This window comes from Acipenser ruthenus, chromosome 3 (genome assembly GCF_902713425.1).
Source record: "Acipenser ruthenus chromosome 3, fAciRut3.2 maternal haplotype, whole genome shotgun sequence".
NCBI lineage: Eukaryota > Metazoa > Chordata > Actinopteri > Acipenseriformes > Acipenseridae > Acipenser > Acipenser ruthenus.
Window position 1 is genome coordinate 16210986 of NC_081191.1, and position 21072 is coordinate 16232057.

The window sequence follows — 21072 nt, forward strand, 5'->3', positions numbered from 1 at the left end:
ATATATAATAAAGTAGTCATAAGAAATCAAAACATGAAAACCCTAAGTTAGGAAGTACTGTACCAGTGTTTTAATAGTAATAGTTTTGTGCTACATTTAGTACAAAAGTTCAGCAGTTAGAACTAACACTGTATTTTAGGGACTTAGTACAAAGATTTGTAGATGGACCCATTTTATTAAAAACAATCTAACATCACAGTGACATCATAATCATCTACAGTATATTAGCTGACTTAAACACTGACATAATTATTTCTTGGCTGTGGTTTTGGGTGATTTAAACCAATGTGTAACAGTAAGTGCTCTTTCAATAAACAGTTGGGGCAGTATTTATTTTAAAGAATGTCGTGATATGGGTAAAGAAACGTGTTAGAGTTTGCTGAGGTTCTGCTCGGTTAGTCAGGCAGATACATCTGTGATTGACCCCACTGCAGCGATAGCTTCAATCTCAACACGGGCACCCTGCAAAGAGAAAGAGGAAAATACACATTTAAAAAAATTTCTCTCTCTCTCTCTCTCTGCAAGTCACATAGTGAAACAACAAGGGTTCACTTTTCTTATTGGTTTATTTAAACACAGAAACATATACATGGTTCCACTACAGCTACAGCCTAAGTAACTTATTTCACATGCCCTTTACAATGTAATTTATACACAGTCCATGAGTAAATCCCTTTAAAAAAACATTTTAAACTCAGTGTGTAAAATATATTTCATGACATCCTACCAAATGACCAACTGTGTAAGTGAGCAACACACAGTATGAGAACAACATGAAAAAACAACACAACCACACGTCCAACATGGTTTGAAGATCTGGTGCATGGACATGGATTTCAAGAACTGTTGACACCTCACCTGGAATTGTATTATTATGACCACACCTGCAGTTACTAAACCATAAAGCCATGCAGGCAAACATTTGGGCTAGTGCCCTCATTAGTGAACACTTACCCTTGGTAAGGCTGCTACCTGATATGCAGCTCTTGCTGGAAAGTTAATCTTGAAAACTTACAAGGAAAAAGAAAAGAAGAGGAATTAACCATTTAATGAAACTCTATATGGGTGTAACTACTGGGATATCTGACAGAGCAGTCAGCAGTCAGTCTGTTCCGTGAATGGGCAGGTCTGGTGGTGAAGCACAGCCAGGTGAAGTAGACCGTCTACTGCTCTCCAGGGCAGGAGTACAGCTGCAGCATGCTGATTACCCAGAAGAGTAACTGCAAACCTTGCCTCCAGCAAAAATAAATAGGCCTACTTGTCAAAAGGCGACACACACAAAAAAAAAGAAAAAAGGGGAAACTTTTTACCCGAAAGTGCACTGCCCCCCCACCCCCCACCCCCCACCCCCCACCCCGGAAGAGAAGACCTATTACACATTAGTGGAAAGTCTCCTTGTTTGTGAAAGTACAGCCTCTACCTATAAAAGATAATGGAAAGTTCTTTGAAACTTGAAGTAGACATTTCAGTCAGGCCTCTGAAGCGCAGCTCATGTTTCGATGCATTTGATAGGGTGCTATTCCACTGGGATGAAGGGATCGAGTTGCATACCATAGGATGTTGAATAGGAAATTCCAAAACAAATTCATTTCACCAGTATAAAAGTATTTCACATGTACTAAATTCTATTCATTGCATTTTGGTGACCTGTGAACCAATGTTGAGGAGTTTAACTTTGGGACATTAAACTTGACAGCAGGCATGCGATTTAATTTATGATAAACAGCACGCCTGCTGAGGGAAGCTGATCTCAGCTCAACTGCTACTATATGTTAGAAAGCAAATGATATATTAAAGTCTTGACCACATTCAATTTGCACTTTAATGTTCCTCAAACCAACTTTATGTTTGACCCAACTAGCCAAGAGTGCCACCTAGTGTCAAAATGGAGTACTTTTTTATTTATTTATTTTTAATAGGACAACAATATGATTACCACCTAACAATTAACAGACAATGTTATATATTAGGACTACAAGTTCATCTCTACATGTATGGTATAAGACTAGTCTACTAGTATGGCTTATGGGCTGGGTGAATATACATTATATATATATATATATATATATATATATATATATATATATATATATATATATATAAAACACAGCAGTGTTTATTTTACTTAAATGTTGTTTTTTTTGCTATACATTATTTTTATTGATAACATTTTTACTTTTAAGTTTGTCAATACATTTTGGTCATTATATATAACAAATGAAAACAGTTATTGTATTTCAACTGGTTCCTATTAAATTTAAGTCCGACAAATGCCTGTCATACTAAATAAATAATAAAGCAACCCAAATAAGCATACTTACATTGCTTGTAAACATCATTAACACCATTGAAGTCATTCATATCTGCCAGTAGTACAGTGGTCTTCACAACTAGAGCAGAAAGATTACAAAAACATTGCAAAAAGTGTTTCCCAAAACACACACACAAAAAAATCCAGTCTACACTGCTCCCAGCATGCAGCATTACTTAGACAGAACCCTTGAACATGACAACACCAAGCCAGAGGGGGCAGTATGGTAATCTAGCTAGCATATCTAACAGAGGCTGATAGGGATGGCCAAATCAGGCACTGAAATTTCGTTCCAGTTCATGTTTGTGTTCCATTTGTTCCGTAAATAGTTACACCTGCAGAACAAAAAATAATTTCCACTGACACCTAGATACAATGGAAATTGACACTGGATCCGTAGGGACAGGTTGGAATACAAATCTGGACTGGAGTGGGATTTTATCTAAACACATCTGAACCACTACCATTTAATGAATCGTCTGCTTTCTAAAGAATTTTTTATTTTATTTTATAATTGCCTAATAGATTGTATTTCCCTGAAAACAGGAGTTGGTGTTACTTACCATTGTTATAATCACAGCCTGCACTTTTAAGAATTTCCCCCATGTTTGTCAGAGCCTGGAAAGAAATAACACACACATTTACATTTACTTGTTTACAAAGGCTTCACTGCTTCTACTGAGAGGTTGTGATTTTAGGATACATGCCACCCAGTGGTCAATTATTTAAATTGCAGTTTCACCCAAACATTAACTAACAGCTTCCACAGTTGGTATTCTGACAAACTAAAAACCTGCAAATGTACCCAGTACCTTTTTGAGAACAAAGCAGTCTACACAAAAGTCTTTGTACAGCTAATCATTATTTAATTACATTAAAATTATGTGGTGTAGGAAAGCATTCTGCAGGGTGCACTGGTCTGGCAATTCTGGAAGGTGCACTTACCTTTTTTGTTTACCCAGTTACCCTGTAGAAACCAACTGAGCAGGAACATCTTACTGGAGTGAGAGCCAGCTTGTTCTCAGTTTTTACACTTGGCATGACTGACGTGCAAGGAGGTAAAGTGACTTGCCCACTGTCGACCGGTAAATTTGAACCAGTATTAATTGAAATGGTGGCGGTACAACATGTTCTAAAATTTTATAGGACAGGAAATGATTCTGAAAAAGGGCCGTCAACAAAAAACAAAGGAAAAGAATGTAAGGTAAATGAGCTGGCTTCGGGTCGATGAGGTTAAAAGATTCTTATCATCTGACCCACCTGTTTGCTCTTGAACAGCGCCGGCTCAGAAACTGTACGCTCCTGAATAACGTGCGTGACTTGTTTGATCACTAATAAACATATATGGTGTTTTCTTTCTGAATGGCTTCAACCTGAGGGCCTAGAAAAAGCATGGACCATGCAGGAGTACAAATTTCTATCTGTATAAGTATCACCCCAAGCGTGAAAGACTACTTTTCATGAAATAGTACCTGCTTGGCCTCTTCCAGTACGCCTCCAGATACCAGCTGTCCAGACGTAGGGTCCATTCCTATCTGCCCTGAGACATACATGGTGCGGTCCACAACCACCGCCTGGCTACAGGTAACCAAGAGAAAATAACGACCATTACCAGGCATCCTGTAAAGCCATTATTAAAGTACAAGCACTGTAACGAGAAGGGTTTGTTTTTCTCGTCACACATGACAACATATGCATTGGAGAGGCTGTACATTTTCTGCCTCATGAAAAAAAAGAACAAAAACTTAATTTTTAAAAGAATTGAACAAAGTTTTACAATGAATGAATGTAGATATATGTGCGTATAAATTGTGTAAAAATGTGACACATCACACAACATTATATATTGCAGATTTAGTTGCTTTTAATATCAATGCTACCATAATATTTTTGGTTCTTCTAAATTGCAGGTACTTTATTTTACTTCAACAGTATCCTTTATCTGGGTGCTTTCAGAATGACAGGGTCTCAGCAGCTGAAGGAATGCTCTGGTATGTTGTGAGAGGCGGAGTTCACATAACTTGACTGTGTGTGAACCTGGTTTTAGAGGTCACTTCACTGTGTCCCTCAACAACCTCTTCTTGAATTGCAAACAGGGCCGACTGTGCTGTTGCTGATGAATTACACTTGATTACACTTAATAACACTATACTAACTGCAATTCACAAAATAGATTTAAAAGGTAATTATATATATATATATATATATATATATATATATATATATATATATATATATATATATATAGGATGTACACAAAATATTTAAATGATTAATAAAATCTTTTTTTTTTTTTTTACTTCTTTCTATACAGCTGAAGGGCTTTTGTCCGAAACGTCCTGCAACACTTTCTTTTTTTAAATACTCTAAACCTTGTGTGTGTGTGTGTGTGTGTGTGTGTGTGTGTGTGTGTGTGTGTGTGTGTGTGTGTGTGTGTGTGTAATCTTTGTGCGTAATCTCTGTTTGCAGATTTTAGTCTGCCTGAATATAAACTGCAGTCTTACTGCCTTTATAACGTGCAGGATTACAGATATAAAACACTACTTTTAAACGTTTTCCCCAATAAAAGCTTTGTTTATTGCACATGCACAGTATAACCATGGGGGAAGCAAGGGAAAATTTCAAAATATGCAGTGTTCTATGAGGCCCTGGGTTCAAAGGCACAGTTAACTGCCCTTTGTCTTATTATCTTAGCACTTAACAACAGTCCCAATAAATATTAACTTCTGAACAGGCTGGTGTTCAATTTTGACCTGCTGAATCTTGCCCCTTAAAGCTGATTGGCTCATTTACCGACAACACCCCTTACTCCCGTTCCAAATTTAGAAACGCATACTACAATTAAATGATTAAAATAGTACCATGCAAAAACATTTTAAATTTAGAAATTGCTAACTTAGCTATCGCTGCACCTCCCACATCACTATACAATTTGAATTGAAAATATCCTACCTGTACTAAAAGACTGCAACAAACCTTAGATTCGACCCAGAGGAATTAAACGACAGAACTGAACAATGTAACCAGAGTCCAGTTCCACAGAGCAACATCCGGACAATTTACATACAGTGCTGAAAATAAAACCTCCCATACCTGCAATATATCATTTTAAATGTAACTGAACTATTTTTCATGCAGATATACAATGAATAAAACAATATGACGTTATATGAACAATGCATGCTGACTGTACTGAATGTTGTATAATGTATATGGGGTCTTTCCTAATGTCTTACCATGATACATTAAATAAAAACTTATGACAAAATAAGATTTATTTAAACGCACTACCATACCTGTAAATGCCTTTTCTGATGGGCGCTTTTGGTGTATATGGAATTTTTCGCCTTATCGCTGCCATTGCTACACGGTTCAACTAGCAAGATACCAGGACTCCAATACAGTAGAATGGCATACATAACCTTTGAAACTAGATTGATCTAATATTTTAAGTGGGCTGCCACAAACACGCCTCTGACAAATAAACTACATTATGCAAGTTTCTTTTTTTTTTTTTTTTTTTTACCCATAATTCTTAACGTTTTTAATAAGAAAAAAACAAACACCGTTGAGGCAAACATATGATGACTTCACAAGTTTTGCATGTAAAAACTGCAAAAACTTTACCGGTTCTTTCAGGAATGTCCGTTTCTTTTTTAGGGGAAAGTGGATTCTTTATTACAGCCCATTAAACAATTAAATAAAATAACATGGTGATATAACTTGCTTATCCTACCAAAAAAAAAAAAAAAAAAAAAAAAGGTTTTTCTTCATTCATGAGGAGTCACAGATTTAGTTACAAAGAAAAACTTCGTGTTTGCTAAAATTTGCATTACTAGTATACAAGCGTACAAACCATTTGGACCATGTGTGAATTTAATAAAACCCGACGTCACAATGCGTTTTTAGATTAACTGTGCACAAAGTAACAGTCCCGCGGCTACTGCCATGGTTACAAGATTTAATCTGGAGCAATTTCCACCAGACACGATTCATATGCAAATCTGACAAACCTTTGTACTTTCTCAGAAAGTAAATTTTAAGAACTTACATCTTTTTTTTGTTTGTTTTTCTTTCTTTTTTTTTTTTTTGCATATTAAGACACACACACAATATTTTCATGAAACTTTCAGAATTTGTTAAAATTACAGGTTGGCAAACTAATCTTGATTTTGTCCGGATTGCTGGAAGTCTAAACACGTTTATGAAAATAATCAATAGAGTTGCCATACAGTACTTGGCCTAAACACATATATTCGGATAATAACAATACACTACCTGTAGGGGCCAATAGCTGACGGTGCTTTAGCAGTGCTAATTATTCTTCTCACAATCGCAGACATGTCTTCGTTTTATTTGTACAAAACCTGCAAAGGTCCACCCAGCAAGTGCCAAACATCCGCAGAGAAAGTCACCCAGCACCACGGTCAGCTGATGCAGTGTCACTCACTCATAATACCGCCCCTTCTGCACAGTTCCCGCAATGTACCATTGAAAGTGTAGTTTTTTGAGGTGGAGTATAACTCCAAGATATTGTTACAAGCTTTCGATCTAACAAACAATTCATGTTCATGATGTGATCTCTTCCACTTCACTTTTTTCCCAAAATCATTTGGATTTCTTGATATATATATATATATATATATATATATATATATATATATATATATATATATATATATATAGGCTATAAGCATCATATCCACAAATGTAAACAGGAATAAAACCAAATATTGTATATTTTATTAAAGAAATGGAATATCACATAGTAGCTTTATATACCTGTACAACATAAAAATCTGTAAAACTGTTTAATTGTATTACTGTTATTTTGAATAATACCCTGCTAAGGTGCATCTCCTGAGTATCTTTTCGATTATGTGTATATTACTCGTTTTATCTCGTTTTACAACTTAACTTGTAGCCTAAAAAGACATCACACAACCAAATAAACGAACTCTACATGTGTACACACACTCTAATATGTGTAATAACTCTTTAAATACAAACAGAATCCATGTATAAAAAAACCTCACAACACTTCCAAATTCGAACAAGTTTCCCATAATGCCCGGGAATGACCGGTAATTGAACCGGAAGCATTACTGGGCCATGTGTTTGGTTGTCTATGAAAGAGTGGTACTAGTCTGTAGTGTGGCGTGGTTTCTAGAGTTTAAGTACCTGCTTCTGATGAAAGAAAGAAAGAAAGAAAGAAAGAAAAAAAAAGAAAATTTGGTACCCTCACCCCTCAGGTAGGTTTTTATGATTGCTTTTAAAAAATAAATTGTCACAACTGTAACGTTTTTCTAAAATGCAGGGAGTTAGCTATAGTTTTACCATTGTCAGATGTTGTTTCAGTGAAAGAAATATACCGGTAAATGCATATTAAATGTTTATTATTACTATTATTATTTTGAAACAAATAACGCTAGGTAATGATGTTATTATTGTGGTAATATCGCACCCTCTACGATACTGTGCAGCCTGGCGCAATCTTAAATATTGTCATAACATTACATTGCTGATATGTTTTGAACTGTCGTTTATACACCATTTCTAAAAATGAATGCACACATTTTAGTCCATAACATTACACCTATGTGTGTGGTTAATTGGAGTTGTGTCATAATAATGACCTCTCTTTATTTATTTTATTTTATTACTGGTGAAGTAGCTTACACACACACCTGGTACTTTTACATATTGGAAGCAGTCCTATCACTTGTTATTTGTTGATACTGTTGAATCCATTTTATTTGTTAAGAAAATCTGTTGAATATGTCTGGAGCCAAGGGAAAAAAGTATGCAAAGAAAATGAGGAATCAGCCCAGCAGTGTCACCTTTCCTTCAACTGATTTTGGACAAAATAGTGGAGGCAGCTCTTCTCAGGACCGAACACAGAGGGGAAATGAAGGAGACCCTCAATATCAATGGCAAGGTAAGGAGACCCCGGCTGGGATTACTGCTGTCTTTAGGGTTAAGTCTAGAACTAGCCATTACACTGGCGGTATCAAATAAACTGTAAAATAATTTATCTTTAGCAGACTTTGCATGAAAACATTGACATTTATATCTTCAAAGCATCTTCTTTTTTACTCTGGTACTTTAGGTGAGTGTGCTATGCAAATGTAATATAAGGCACACTATGTAATTCAATCACCGCATGTTTCATATTTATTCTTTTTATAATTTTATTTAGGTGGTGCGTCTGGTGGCTTTCAGCAGCAGAGAGGTCACTGGTCACAGCCTCCAGGCCCCAGTCATCAAGGCCAATTCAGAGGGGGGTTCAGGGGTCAGCGTGGCAGGGGAGACTGGCAAGGGGGGCAGCGGGGTCATCGGACTCACCAAGGGTACCAGAGACATTCACAGGAACTTCCAAAATTCATAACAGGTAATAAGATGTCACAGCACTGTTTATACACATAGCTTAAAAATAGAAATGGTGGAAAGAGTTTCATGGGTATACCTGATAATTTGTATTTGTACAGTATATCTACTGCATAATCGCACAAATAGCAAAAAGGGACATGGGCTTCTACTTGGATGTGTGCAGTTTTTCTATGAAAATAATGGTCACACCATTTCATTTAATTTCATTTAATGGCCCATGCACCTGTGCCTGAGTATAAGAGCATACCACTGACATACATACTGTATAAGCACCACCATGACTGAAGATCATAGCAAATGAAAGATTGGGCTAAGATGAATACTAAGATTTGCATGACTATACAACAGCATAGTAAGTTGTGAAATTGTCTTCCAAAAACAGTGTTTAAGGCTAGATGACAACATCAAAGCTACAGTACTGTGCAAAAGTTTTAGGCAGGTGTGAAAAAATGCTGTAAAGTAAGAATGCTTTCAAAAATAGACATGTTAATAGTTTATATTTATCAATTAACAAAATGCAAAGTGAGTGAACAGAAGAAAAATGTACATCAAATCAATATTTGGTGTGACCACCGTTTGCCTTCAAAACAGCATCAATTCTTCTAGGTACACTTGCACACAGTTTTTGAAGGAACTCGGCAGGCAGGTTGGCCCAAACATCTTGGAGAACTAACCACAGTTCTTCTGTGGATTTAGGCAGCCTCAGTTGCTTCGCTCTCTTCATGTAATCCCAGACAGACTCGATGATGTTGAGATCAGGGCTCTGTGGGGGCCATACCATCACTTCCAGGACTCCTTGTTCTTCTTTACGCTGAAGATAGTTCTTAATGACTTTCGCTGTATGTTTGGGGTCGTTGTCATGCTGCAGAATAAATTTGGGGCCAATCACGTGCCTCCCTGATGGTATTGCATGATGGATAAGCATCTGCCTGTACTTCTCAGCATTGAGGAGACCATTAATTCTGACCAAATCCCCAACTCCATTTGCAGAAATGCAGCCCCAAACTTGCAAGGAACCTCCACCATGCTTCACTGTTGCATGCAGACACTCATTCGTGTACCGCTCTCCAGCCCTTCGGCGAACAAACTGCCTTCTGCTACAGCCAAATATTTCAAATTTTGACTCATCAGTCCAGAGCACCTGCTGCCATTTTTCTGCACCCCAGTTCCTGTGTTTTCGTGCATAGTTGAGTCGCTTGGCCTTGTTTCCACGTCGGAGGTATGGCTTTTTGGCCGCAAGTCTTCCATGAAGGCCACTTCTGACCAGACTTCTCCGGACAGTAGATGGGTGTACCAGGGTCCGACTGTTTTCTGCCAATTCTGAGCTGATGGCACTGCTGGACATCTTCCGATTGCGAAGGGAAGTAAGCATGATGTGTCTTTCATCTGCTGCAGTAAGTTTCCTTGGCCGACCACTGCGTCTATGGTCCTCAACGTTGCCCGTTTCTTTGTGCTTCTTCAAAAGAGCTTGGACAGCACATCTGGAAACCACTGTCTGCCTTGAAATTTCTGCCTGGGAGAGACCTTGCTGATGCAGTATAACTACCTTGTATCTTGTTGCTGTGCTCAGTCTTGCCATGGTGTATGACTTTTGACAGTAAACTGTCTTCAGCAACCTCACCTTGTTAGCTGAGTTTGGCTGTTCCTCGCCCAGTTTTATTCCTCCTACACAGCTGTTTCTGTTTCAGTTAATGATTGTGTTTCAACCTACATATTGAATTGATGATCATTAGCACCTGTTTGGTATAATTGTTTAATCATACACCTGACTATATGCCTACAAAATCCCTGACTTTGTGCAAGTGTACCTAGAAGAATTGATGCTGTTTTGAAGGCAAAGGGTGGTCACACCAAATATGGATTTGATTTAGATTTTTCTTCTGTTCACTCACTTTGCATTTAGTTAATTGATAAATATAAACTATTAACATGTCTATTTTTGAAAGCATTCTTACTTTACAGCATTTTTTCACACCTGCCTAAAACTTTTGCACAGTACTGTTTGTACCATCAAACTTCAATTAAACGCCTCCGGCGTGTATTTACAATATTTGTCAGCAGACCCGGTGTTTATTGGAGACCGGCGATTATTTGAGACCGGTGTTTATATTGGCTCACTAGCTTCATTTGTTTCATGCGGTCATTGAGAAGCCACTAACACACAACCTTGTAGCAACATCGTAACTCAATTTAAACATTCTTTGTTAAAAGGCTGTGTGTCAGTGGGAACTAAGTAACAGTTTTGTTTTATAACACAATTAAATTGTATTGTACACCCTCAAGTATAAAGCAAAAGTATTATTACTGTCTTTATATGCACTGGTTACCAAGGATACAGTATGCAAAACGCTGGAAGATGAACAAGCAGAAGTACGAATTTCTATTTAAAAACAGAATTCGATCTACCATTGTTTAATAATAATAATAATAATAATAATAATAATAATAATAATAATAATAATAATAATAGTTAAATCCACTAAAAACAGCCCTGTAGATATCAGAATACAGGTGTTTAGGCTACACTATTATTATTATTATTATTATTATTATTATTATTTGTTTATTTCGCAGACGCCTTTATCCAAGGCGACTTACAGAGACTCGGGTGTGTGAACTATGCATCAGCTGCAGAGTCACTTACAATTACGTCTCACCCGAAAGACGGAGCAGAAGGAGGTTAAGTGACTTGCTCAGGGTCACACAATGAGTCAGTGGCTAAGGTGGGATTTGAACCGGTGACCTCCTGGTTACAAGCCCTTTTCTTTAACCACTGGACAACACAGTCTCCTACACTTACAGCATAATAATAGTAGTAATAATAATAATATACAAACTTGTAAAATGTTTTTAAAAATTAACAATAAAAGCAGTAAGTGTTATTATCAAAAATAATTTATTGTTTTATCTCAAATTTGTACATTGTTAATACAACAAAACACGATACAATTCACCAAGAGGTTTGTATCTGGACTACTTTCATCATGCTTAAAATTATCAAACTTTTTAATAACGTAATAACTGCATTAAACAAATATGCATTACATGTAGGCCCACCTTAAATTATGTTTTCTGTTATTTATTAATCCTGAGAGTCACTGTCATCGCTGTCACTTGTTAGCAGCTCATTACACTCAAGCTCCTCATCTTGCTCAGCTTCAATGGCAATGACAGAAACCCTGCGTTTATTTACAATATTTGCCAGCAGACCCGGTGCGTATTGGAGACAGGCGATTATTTGAGACCTGGCAGTTATTTGAAGTTTTACAGTAGGTGTTTTTTATTAGATGTATCTTTTCTCCTATCTGTTTCTCGCTGGCTGTTATAATGTCACACAGCTGACTGCGCGTCACTTCCTCTTCTGTTTGACTTTGAGCTCCACGTTTTCTTCCCAGCATCCTCCTTTGCTCAGGCCCGAGCAGCAGAGGTCAACGCCATGTTAAAAGCCGTCAAAAATAAGAATGCCAACTCGCAGGTCTTTCAGGCTCTACCCAAGCACATGAGGAGGAGAGCTATGAGCCACAACATCAAACGTCTTCCCAGAAGACTCCAGACCATAGCCAAGAAAGAGGTATGGAGGAACAGCCTTTTGTTTAACTGAATTTCGTTATACAGTTCATAGTATTTAAGTTTCTATTAACTTCATTAAATTTGATATGATTTCTGGTATCGTTATAACACTTAACTTTCTCTCTTAACAGGCAGACAAGACATCTCAGCAGAAAAAGGAAGTGTCCAAAACTAAAAGCCGCAAAGCTCGCCGGCGACACGGTAACCTGCTCCTGGAGTTTAACCGAAGGCAGCGGAAGAATTTGTGGCTGGAAACCCATATCTGGCATGCCAAAAGATTTCATATGGTGAAAAAATGGGGGTACTGTCTCGGGGACAAGCCCACTGCAAAGTGTTACAGAGCATGTTATCGAGCAATGACAAAGCACTGCCTTCTCCAGGTAGGTGGTGATGTTCTGTGATCTCCACAACCAGAACATTCAAAACTTAGTAAAACAATCCCAGTTTGTATGTGACTGGTGAGTCAGTAGGTTCTAAGAAGCAGTATGTGTTGCCCATTTTGTTTTGTTTTGCACGTGAGGAAATTTCTAGGGAAGGTCATAACATTTTTATATAGGTCACTTAAGCTAGAGATACTTTGACAGTATACATATATAGAATTGTGGTTAATAATTTGGAGTTTATAATAAATGGTGAAGAAAAGCAATCGTATGATTAATTACTGCTAATAAAGTAGCCCAGGCTCCGTGTAAATTCATGATCTGTAGACTCCTGCCCATGTCACTATATACTTATAGTGATGCCAGCATGAGTATACATGCTGATGCCAACATGAGTATTTACCTAATTTGTTATTAATACAACCTTCTTTTAAACCTCCTGCTGCAGCTGGAATTAATGGTATATATATTTTTTTCCTTTTTCAAAGGATCTTTCTTACCAATGCTGTCTGGAGCTGAGGGGAGCAGAGGATGATCTCTTGAAGGCACTTGCAAGGGTGACCAGCACAGATATGGGTATTATTACTAGCAGAATCTCAATTTCAAGTGACATGTAAAAAACAAAGTTTCTCAACTCTATAGCAGCCATATAAAATAATTTGAGACAAATGTTATTCTTTAAGTTTATTGATTTCCATACGATAACAATGCATTGGTGGGGAAATCCAATAATAAAAAAAAAATTGCAGTACCCATGAATTACCCCTCGTACTGCATCTGTTTCTGTGATCGGAACTCCAGCTGTTCTCTGTGCAGGAGCGACATTTGCAGCTGTAGCTTGCCTCTCTGGAAAGCGCCAGGGGTCCCTGGTTCTGTACAGAGCAGACCGCTATCCAAAGGAGCCCCTGGGTCAAGTCACATTTATCTGGAAACCCAAGAAGGTGCCTTCTGAAGAGAGGCAGCTCTGGATTTGGACTCACCCAACATCTAAACAGGTTTCCCCTCAGTTCTTGTCCCTATACCATACTGTGTGTGTGTTGTATTTGGATAGATAGATATAGTATAGGGATCTGCCAGGTACAGGGTATTTTAAAGTGTGTTTACATTGTGAGTTCTTCCCTAAACACAGATGCATATCAATATGGTCAGTAACCCAGTAGAACCATCTCAAAATATTATGTACAGTTTTCACTTGTTCATACTAAAACACTGAATGTTTTAAGTCAAAATTTACTTTGGTTCACACAAGATTACACAACGTGCAGTAGGCTAGGCTGGCAATGCCACTAGAAGATGATGATAATAATAATAATTGTTTAAACATTTTGTTAAATTCAGCTCAGACCGCCTAAAGATAGATCTTACAATGAAAGATGTAGTCATAGACCCGAGATCATTGTGTCGAGTTTCACATGGGATTCTCTGAGCTATAATATAGAGTCAGTCATTTGACAACAGGCCAAGGTCCACGTTAATATATGTGTTCACTTTATATAAAAAAATAATAATAATAATAATAATTAAATGTTCTTCCCCCCCGCTACGTACAACCTGATCTGCAGGATCTCCTGTCAGAACTGCTGTCAGTTTGTCAGTGCTCTGAGGCCATTGAGCCAAGAGCGCCAATCCCAGGACCTGCTACCTCATCATGGAAAGTGGAGCAAAAGGCTGAAGCAGAACTTTTAGGAAGAAAAAGGAAAAGAAATGACAAGGAAGGGGAGGAAGCTGTAGCTGTGAAAAAGATAATTGGAGATGGGACTAGACTGCCAAACCAGCCTGTGTCCTGGAGATCAGAAACTACTGGAATAGTTATGAGGTTTGTATTACCCTTTTGAATGTAGTTAGTTTTAATGTGGTCGTAAAAAAATCTTCTAGAAGAAAAGCCCCCATGTTTTTTATACTCGGTAATTTTGGGCTTTTAAAGCATCACTACACCTCTATGTTTAAAGACACTATTCTGTTGATCTAAACAATAGTTTATCCAAGTACCACCACGGTTTAGATCAATCAAATAAGAACAGGCCTATTAAATTTAAACACAAGACCAAGCATGTGTGTTTCTTTGAGTGCATTTCTATCTAAAAGTGTGTGAACTAAATGTATGTTTAGATGAACTATATACATGCAGAATCTTGTATTTCATTGTTTCAGTAAAAAAAATAAAATTGTTGTATTTCAGTGACCTCACCATGGAAATTCTGAGATACCGTCTCATTGGGCCGCTTTCCCATTGTGTTCTTGCAGATGCTTTTAAACCAGCTTCAGACTGTAAAGTAAGGAACAAGCAACAGATGAAATTGTTTTTGTCTGCATTTACTTGAATTAAGAAGTTGATTGCCAGTACTTCAGTATTTTGTTTGATTTATGTCTCTGCTTTTTTTTTTTTTTTTTTCCATATTTCATATTTAGGAGCCTGATGGTGTGACAGAAGGGCCCTGCTCGTGGTGGTTGAAGCACTGCAAGGATGCAGACAATCTATCCATTCATCACCGTCAAAAAGACACCTTTCAGCTACTGAAGGGTAGATCCTGCTCAATCTGTTTATTTTTTGTATTGTTGCTTGATTTTTAGAAACAATTGTATTGCAGTAGCACTACAGTTCATCTCAGTTGGCTCAGAGCACTGACAGAATTAAACTAGAAACAATTACGAAGTACACAAATTTTTTTTTTTTTTACAGGGGTTGGATCCCCAGCGGAGATCCCAGCAGGTACGGTTCTTGGACTCACTGTTGATGACCCCAGACTGAACTTGCCAAACAAGAGAAGCCAATCCATGCCCGATCCCTCACGGGTGCAAGGTAACCAATTGAAGTGCAAGGGTGGTATTTCTTTCTCAAGGAGGGGCTGTGTTAGAACAGGTTTGGTTAGTTGCATTCTCCCGTGTATTTAAGCACCTGGAGATTTCTGATTGTCTTGTGCTCATTGGGAGCCTCTGCTTGACCGTGCAGATGAACCAGGTTCGAATCCTGGCAAGACTATCCAGGTGTCATGTACACTAGATCTTCCCTTAGTGTTCTGAACTCAATTACACTTTAAAAGCTGTTCAGTCATTTTCAGGTTCCTCCTTTTTATGTTTGTTTTGTTTTAGCAGAGGGGTGTCCTATGTCAGAAGAGGATTTAAACTGATCCTGCTAGATAACAATTGAACCTAATCCAAATATCGTCTTGTAATGTCACCATAGATCATCTTCATTTCTATGTTTTATGCTGCCATGTAATTTGTGAGAATGTGTCTGGCAGTTATTCAGTTAAGGTCCTACACCTGAATACTTCACATGGACATTTAATGGAAACTACTCGGTATACTGGGAATGTAGATATTATTTTTTTATATGGCTACGTGTCTTAATAAATGTGTCTTTAACGTGAACAATTACCATGACATGCAGCCACTGGGTGATGCAGCCTTTAGATATTCCAGAGTACATGTTGGCGTATGTCATTCCAAATTAATGGAATAGGTGAGGAGCATGTTTACTCAAAAGTACTGTTAAGGTTAGAGCTAGGACCTAGCTATTTTGAGCATAAACCAATTCTGGGCTGGATGATCTCAGAATTAACCTGACCATAACATTTTTAATATTTCCTTTCTCATTTTGTTTCCTAGATTTGCAGATCAGGCAGCTGACTCTGTCAGGTGTTGCAGCAGAATGTGCCTGGAGCTCCATCTGGGACCAAGCTGTCAGAGATAATGTTACTGAAAATAAAATTCCAGAGAAGGTACACCAATGCAGAATTGTTTGCAGTAATATCTCTCTCACTCTCCTCTCTCTCTCTCTCTCTCACCTTTTGTATGGAAAGAAATGTATCGTTGGCAAATTGATTTTTCTGACTGACTCATACACTGGGCGTCAAGGATTTTTAGTAGTATTTTCTATTGGATTTATTGTTTGGCTGCCAAATTAACTATCCTACAAGGTGCATCTGTTATTTACACTGTTTAATTCGGGACCAGCAATAATTTTGGAGGGATAATGAATTATCTTGGTGGCAAGAACAGCATGATAGATCTGCACACTAAAATACAGCCACAGAGTATTATTTCAGTAATGGTTTAGTCACCAAGCAAGATTGCTGTCCACTTGCAGAAAGAAGATGATCTTTGTGTTTTAGTATTTTATGAGCAGATATGAAGAGTGTGTGTTGGTTGCCACAGTTCCCTGTTTTAATATGCAGTGGTGAAGCTCATCAGAGCACCAGTATTTTCTTTTTTTCAGTCTGCTGTCCCTTATTTCAGGAACTGAACCACATGAAGAGTGAACTCCTGGTGCCTGGTTCACACCTGAGTCTGGGCCCAAAGGACTCCAGGATCCCCATCTTGCTGGTGCAACAGCCAGGGAAGCAGACCGGAGAGGAGCTCTCGGGATGGGGCAGTGGGTGGGATGTTCTGGTTCCAAAAGGCTGGGGAATGGCTTTCTGGATTCCTTTTGTAAGAAACAATAAACTGAATCTGGGTTTTATTTATTTATTTTATTTATTTATTTTTTACATGGCAGAAAGTGCTGCCTTGTGGGTAAATCGTGTAATTTCACAAGTGCATTTTAAGGATATCAACATTATTGTTCATTTTAATTTATAATCCCAACTGAATGGTACGCTGTAATCCTCCATGGAGAAGGGGTGAGGGGATTTGATTACAACACATTGTAGAAAGATCTAACCAGATCCCCCTGCTGTTTTTATTAAGATATATCACGCAGGTATGTGGTCTTCTTCCTCAGATATACAGAGGAGCCCGTGCAGGAGGGCTACAGGAGGGGCTCAAGCACTCCCAGAACAAAGGAGCAGCTCACTTCCCACATGACTTCCCAGACTGCCCGGCTGGCATGCGGTTTGCTAAGGAACAGGAGAATGAACTCGCTGACAAATTCAAAAGGTCATTTTAAACATTCTCCAAGTACTCAGCTGGGGGTCTTTTCAGTTTGTTTCTCAGTCGCTGCTTTTCATTCTCTCAAATTTGAACCAGAATGTACAGATTTTGCTTTGTGTTCCACATACCTTGGGACATCGTCAAAGTACAACATGTTGCATGGCATGGATGGGGGAAAAAGACTCGGATTGCATAACAGTTTGACCCATTCCTGTTTTTAGTATGGGTTTAACAGAACACACTGTGGCTAATCAAGTTCGTAGTAAAACCTGGAATGGGTAAAATTGCTATGCAATCAGGATTTTATTACTATCCCTGTATGGAGTAAAGCGTCTAGTCAAAATAAGCAGAGCTTTTATAACATACTGTATTATGGTCTTGATGTCCTGTGGTGTACAAAAATGGATCAAACTGCTACACAATGGGAGTCTTATTTACATCCCTGCAATGACTAGACATGGAGAATACTGTACTCTATAAAGAGCAGAAATAGGAACAAAGAAGATAGTGTGCCTTTAATATATTGAAATGCTCTTGAAAGCAATTTTGTTATTTAATCTTTTATGAGATTTGTGAGTGCTGGAATGACATTACTTTACGTTCTATCTGTTTTGTCTTGTGTAGGCGTCCGCCTGCCAAAAGGCCCAATTACATTAAACATGGCAGCATTGCACCATTTTGTTGCCCATGGCAACAGTTAGCAGAGGAATGGGAGATAATAGTCAAAGACTCTGGAGACGAGCAACCAGCTGCCTTGAAGGGAAGAGAGAGGCCTTTATCTGCAGTTCAAGGCTGTGAAGAAGAACTTTTGAAATCTGCTGAGTCACCAAGTAAACTAAGACTGGGTTTGCAGCTCGAGGGAATTGAAGTAGATGCTGGAGTTTCAGTCACCGAGAGCAAAAAGGCATGTGCTGAAGGGATTGGTGGCTTCAGGGTTCTAAGGTTAGTGTGCATATTGTTGGATCTATGAATTATTTGTTTCTCAAAGAAACTTCTCATTTAAACTGTCCTTAATTGAGAACATTTTTCACGTTGTACTTGTTAAGTACAGGTTTTTTTTTTTTTTGGTTTTTTTTTACAACTGCCAGCAAAATTCTAGGTAGGCATCCCCTGTGAGGAGAGCTTACAGTTTTTGTAAACCAGCCAGCAGTTCTTCAACTGCTGACATCTCATAACTTTTTTTAGATGCCAACTACATATTTTCAGTTTAATGGAAAATGTAACAGCATTAGTCACTTTGACCAGTGACCTAAGATGGCTGCCACATTAGGGTCATGTGAACCTGACAGTGAGATGACATTTTAAATTGAGATGAAAACAAGGGTAAAGTACATGATTGGGCGCTTTTAAATGTGTGTTTAAAAAACAAACAAACAAAAAAACACAATTTTGAGTAACTAATGATTGGAAATACATTACCGATATTATTTTTGATTGTTGAATATTCACATATATTTTTCTAACCAGGAGCAGGAATGTGCTCAGGCAGCTGTCCGTTTGGTGTCGACCTACATCTGGAAAAGGTCAAAGGGGGCAACGACTTGTGCCTTCCTTCCAGCAGGAGTTGACCCCAGAGTCTGCTGTATCCGTCTCTGCCGCCAATCCCTTATCTCTTGTCTGGGCCAGGCTGACTCTCTTAAAAAAGGGCAGCCCTGCACTGCATGCAATGATTTCCATCCCAACCGCTGAGGATTTTGAGCAGCTCAGCAAAGACCCAGCCTACTGCGGGCCCCAAGAGCCGAAACACAGGGATCACTTCAAGCACAAGATCAAACAAATCAAGAAAAGCAAGAAAAAGAAGCAGCCCCCTGCTGAAGAGACTTCTGAAGGTTACAAAACCAGCTCCCCAGATGGTGGCGTTTGTAGTGATCTCACCTTGGGCTTGTGGCCGGAGCCCCTGCCCAGCGTCACCTCCCACTGCTCCAGAGTTACCATCGGATTTGTCACGCAGGGAGACTTCTCTCTCGCTGTGGGCTGTGGGGAAGCCTTGGGTTTTGTTAGCCTGACAGGACTGCTGCATGTGTTGTCCCGTCAACCAGCCGATAGGAGGGGACTGGTGTTGATGAGGAACGCTGCTTCGCTGCAGTACAGATTTGCTAAACTTCGCATTGAAGTGTGAAGAGGGAGGGCAGGCTTATTTCTTTAACCAGTAATTAAATTAATTTAAGGTCGAGAGTGTAGTTCACCATTCCAATCAAATCCTTCACCCGTCTGAGAGACTGCCAGTCCCCCACAAGCCACCAGATCAAGAAATTGACCTACCTAAGACTGCCTCCAGAGTATAAAGATGTATTTACCCTGGCTACATGCATGCATTCATCCTTCTGGATAATCGCTAGAACAAGCATGCACAGACAGATGCACATCTTGCTGTTAAACAATAGGGTCATTCCAGCTCAGGTGGACCAAAGGTTGTAAAATTGCTCATTTTGGTGACCTTGGACACTTGATTGTTTTCTGTTTCTGCCTTCACTTCAGTGCCTTCTGTTCACTGGGTAGTACAGCTGTAGATATTAAGCTCTTAACACATCTTTGACTTTCAGGTAACCAGCGGGAGCAAGTGACCTTCCATTTAAACTCTGAACCCTAAAGCACGGCCATGGCCCTCACTAAATTCTGTAATCTGTATTTTGATCTTTTTGGTTAAGGTATTCTAAGTTTTGTGGTAACACTTGCGTTTAAGGATCTGTTATAAACAGTCAATAAATCTCTGTGTTCTAAAGGATGTTCCAAATATTAGGGTGTTGTTAGTAACCAACAACCAAAGTTAACCGATGTATTGTATTCACAATAAAATCTCTTAAATTACTTTTAACATGACTTGAAGCTTTACAAGCAGTGTGTTATTAATGGAATTAACAGTTATTCAGTGTAAATAATCATTCCAATGTTTATTAACACATTTACAGCTGTCTTATAAATGGATCCTTAAAGGTTACTGTGTTTACAAGGAAGAGATTTACCTTTGCTCTTATCCCATGCTGTGTATTTTGCAAAAACATTTTTTAGACATAATCCTGATTTTGTTTGTTATACACACCTTCATGAATCCAGATCATGCTAACCCCTCAACACTGCTTGTCATTTTCTGATCCCACAATACGCTGTTCTTTTAAAGAGCACCGCCATTGTTGTTGGAGGGAGCATGAACTGGTTACACTATGATGCTCATAAGAGCATTTCTCTTTTCTCCCAAGTAATATTGGGCAATGTAGTCCCAGTTGATTTGTGACAATACATATCAAAACAATAGGGATTATGTTTAAAATTACATATTGCTGTGATACAGACAACTCAGGATGCGGTAAAGTAATACATTTCCTGAAGACACTGCATGGTTGGTATTAATAAAGGGTGTTTTTTTTTTTTTTTTTTATATATATATATATATGTCGAAATTCTGTCAGACTGTGAAATTTGTTCTATTATAAAATGAAAAAAAAAGTGAGAAGTTTTTCAGTCTGGTTAAACCTAAGTTAAGTTGTATAATGTTTCAACATTACTTGATGAATACCTTTATTTCAACAATTAAATTCCTGCACCATTGAA

At 38.3% G+C, this 21072-nt stretch overlaps 2 protein-coding genes across 3 annotated transcripts; one reads left to right on the forward strand and one right to left on the reverse strand.

The window, feature by feature from the left end:
* Nucleotides 1–47: 47 nt before the first annotated feature.
* rida (reactive intermediate imine deaminase A homolog) lies at nt 48–6750 on the reverse strand. 2 transcript variants are annotated; one of them, XM_034058379.2, is made up of 6 exons: nt 6590–6750; nt 3784–3889; nt 2875–2929; nt 2322–2390; nt 955–1010; nt 48–462 (listed from the first exon to the last, which is right to left on the reverse strand). In XM_034058379.2, the coding sequence occupies exons 1-6, from the start codon at nt 6652–6654 to the stop codon at nt 400–402; spliced, it is 414 nt and encodes a 137-aa protein (XP_033914270.1). In that variant the 5' UTR covers nt 6655–6750; the 3' UTR covers nt 48–399. The 2 variants fall into 2 exon arrangements, with proteins under 2 accessions (XP_033914270.1, XP_033914271.1); XM_034058380.3 differs by lacking the exon at nt 6590–6750 and adding an exon at nt 5608–5757.
* A 643-nt stretch (nt 6751–7393) lies between these two features.
* On the forward strand, nt 7394–21072 carry pop1 (POP1 homolog, ribonuclease P/MRP subunit). Its single transcript, XM_034058979.3, has 16 exons — nt 7394–7563; nt 8076–8249; nt 8511–8702; nt 12097–12272; nt 12403–12651; nt 13140–13227; nt 13468–13646; nt 14214–14467; nt 14831–14924; nt 15061–15172; nt 15332–15451; nt 16261–16373; nt 16891–17082; nt 17375–17529; nt 18148–18465; nt 18991–21072. The coding sequence occupies exons 2-16, from the start codon at nt 8090–8092 to the stop codon at nt 19640–19642; spliced, it is 3054 nt and encodes a 1017-aa protein (XP_033914870.3). The 5' UTR covers nt 7394–7563; nt 8076–8089; the 3' UTR covers nt 19643–21072.

Bases quoted from the DNA above. Each gene is read 5' to 3' on its own strand.
- rida (XM_034058379.2), bottom strand. From the start codon at position 6,654: ATGTCTGCGATTGTGAGAAGAATAATTAGCACTGCTAAAGCACCGTCA. The intron at 2,930-3,783 runs GTACTATTTCAT...ATTTCTTTCCAG, and splicing joins TACTGGAAGAGGCCAAGCAG to GCTCTGACAAACATGGGGGA. The intron at 463-954 runs GTAAGTGTTCAC...TTCTCTTTGCAG, and splicing joins AGGTAGCAGCCTTACCAAGG to GGTGCCCGTGTTGAGATTGA.
- pop1 (XM_034058979.3), top strand. From the start codon at position 8,090: ATGTCTGGAGCCAAGGGAAAAAAGTATGCAAAGAAAATGAGGAATCAG. The intron at 8,703-12,096 runs GTAATAAGATGT...TTTTCTTCCCAG, and splicing joins ACTTCCAAAATTCATAACAG to CATCCTCCTTTGCTCAGGCC. The intron at 12,652-13,139 runs GTAGGTGGTGAT...CCTTTTTCAAAG, and splicing joins CAAAGCACTGCCTTCTCCAG to GATCTTTCTTACCAATGCTG.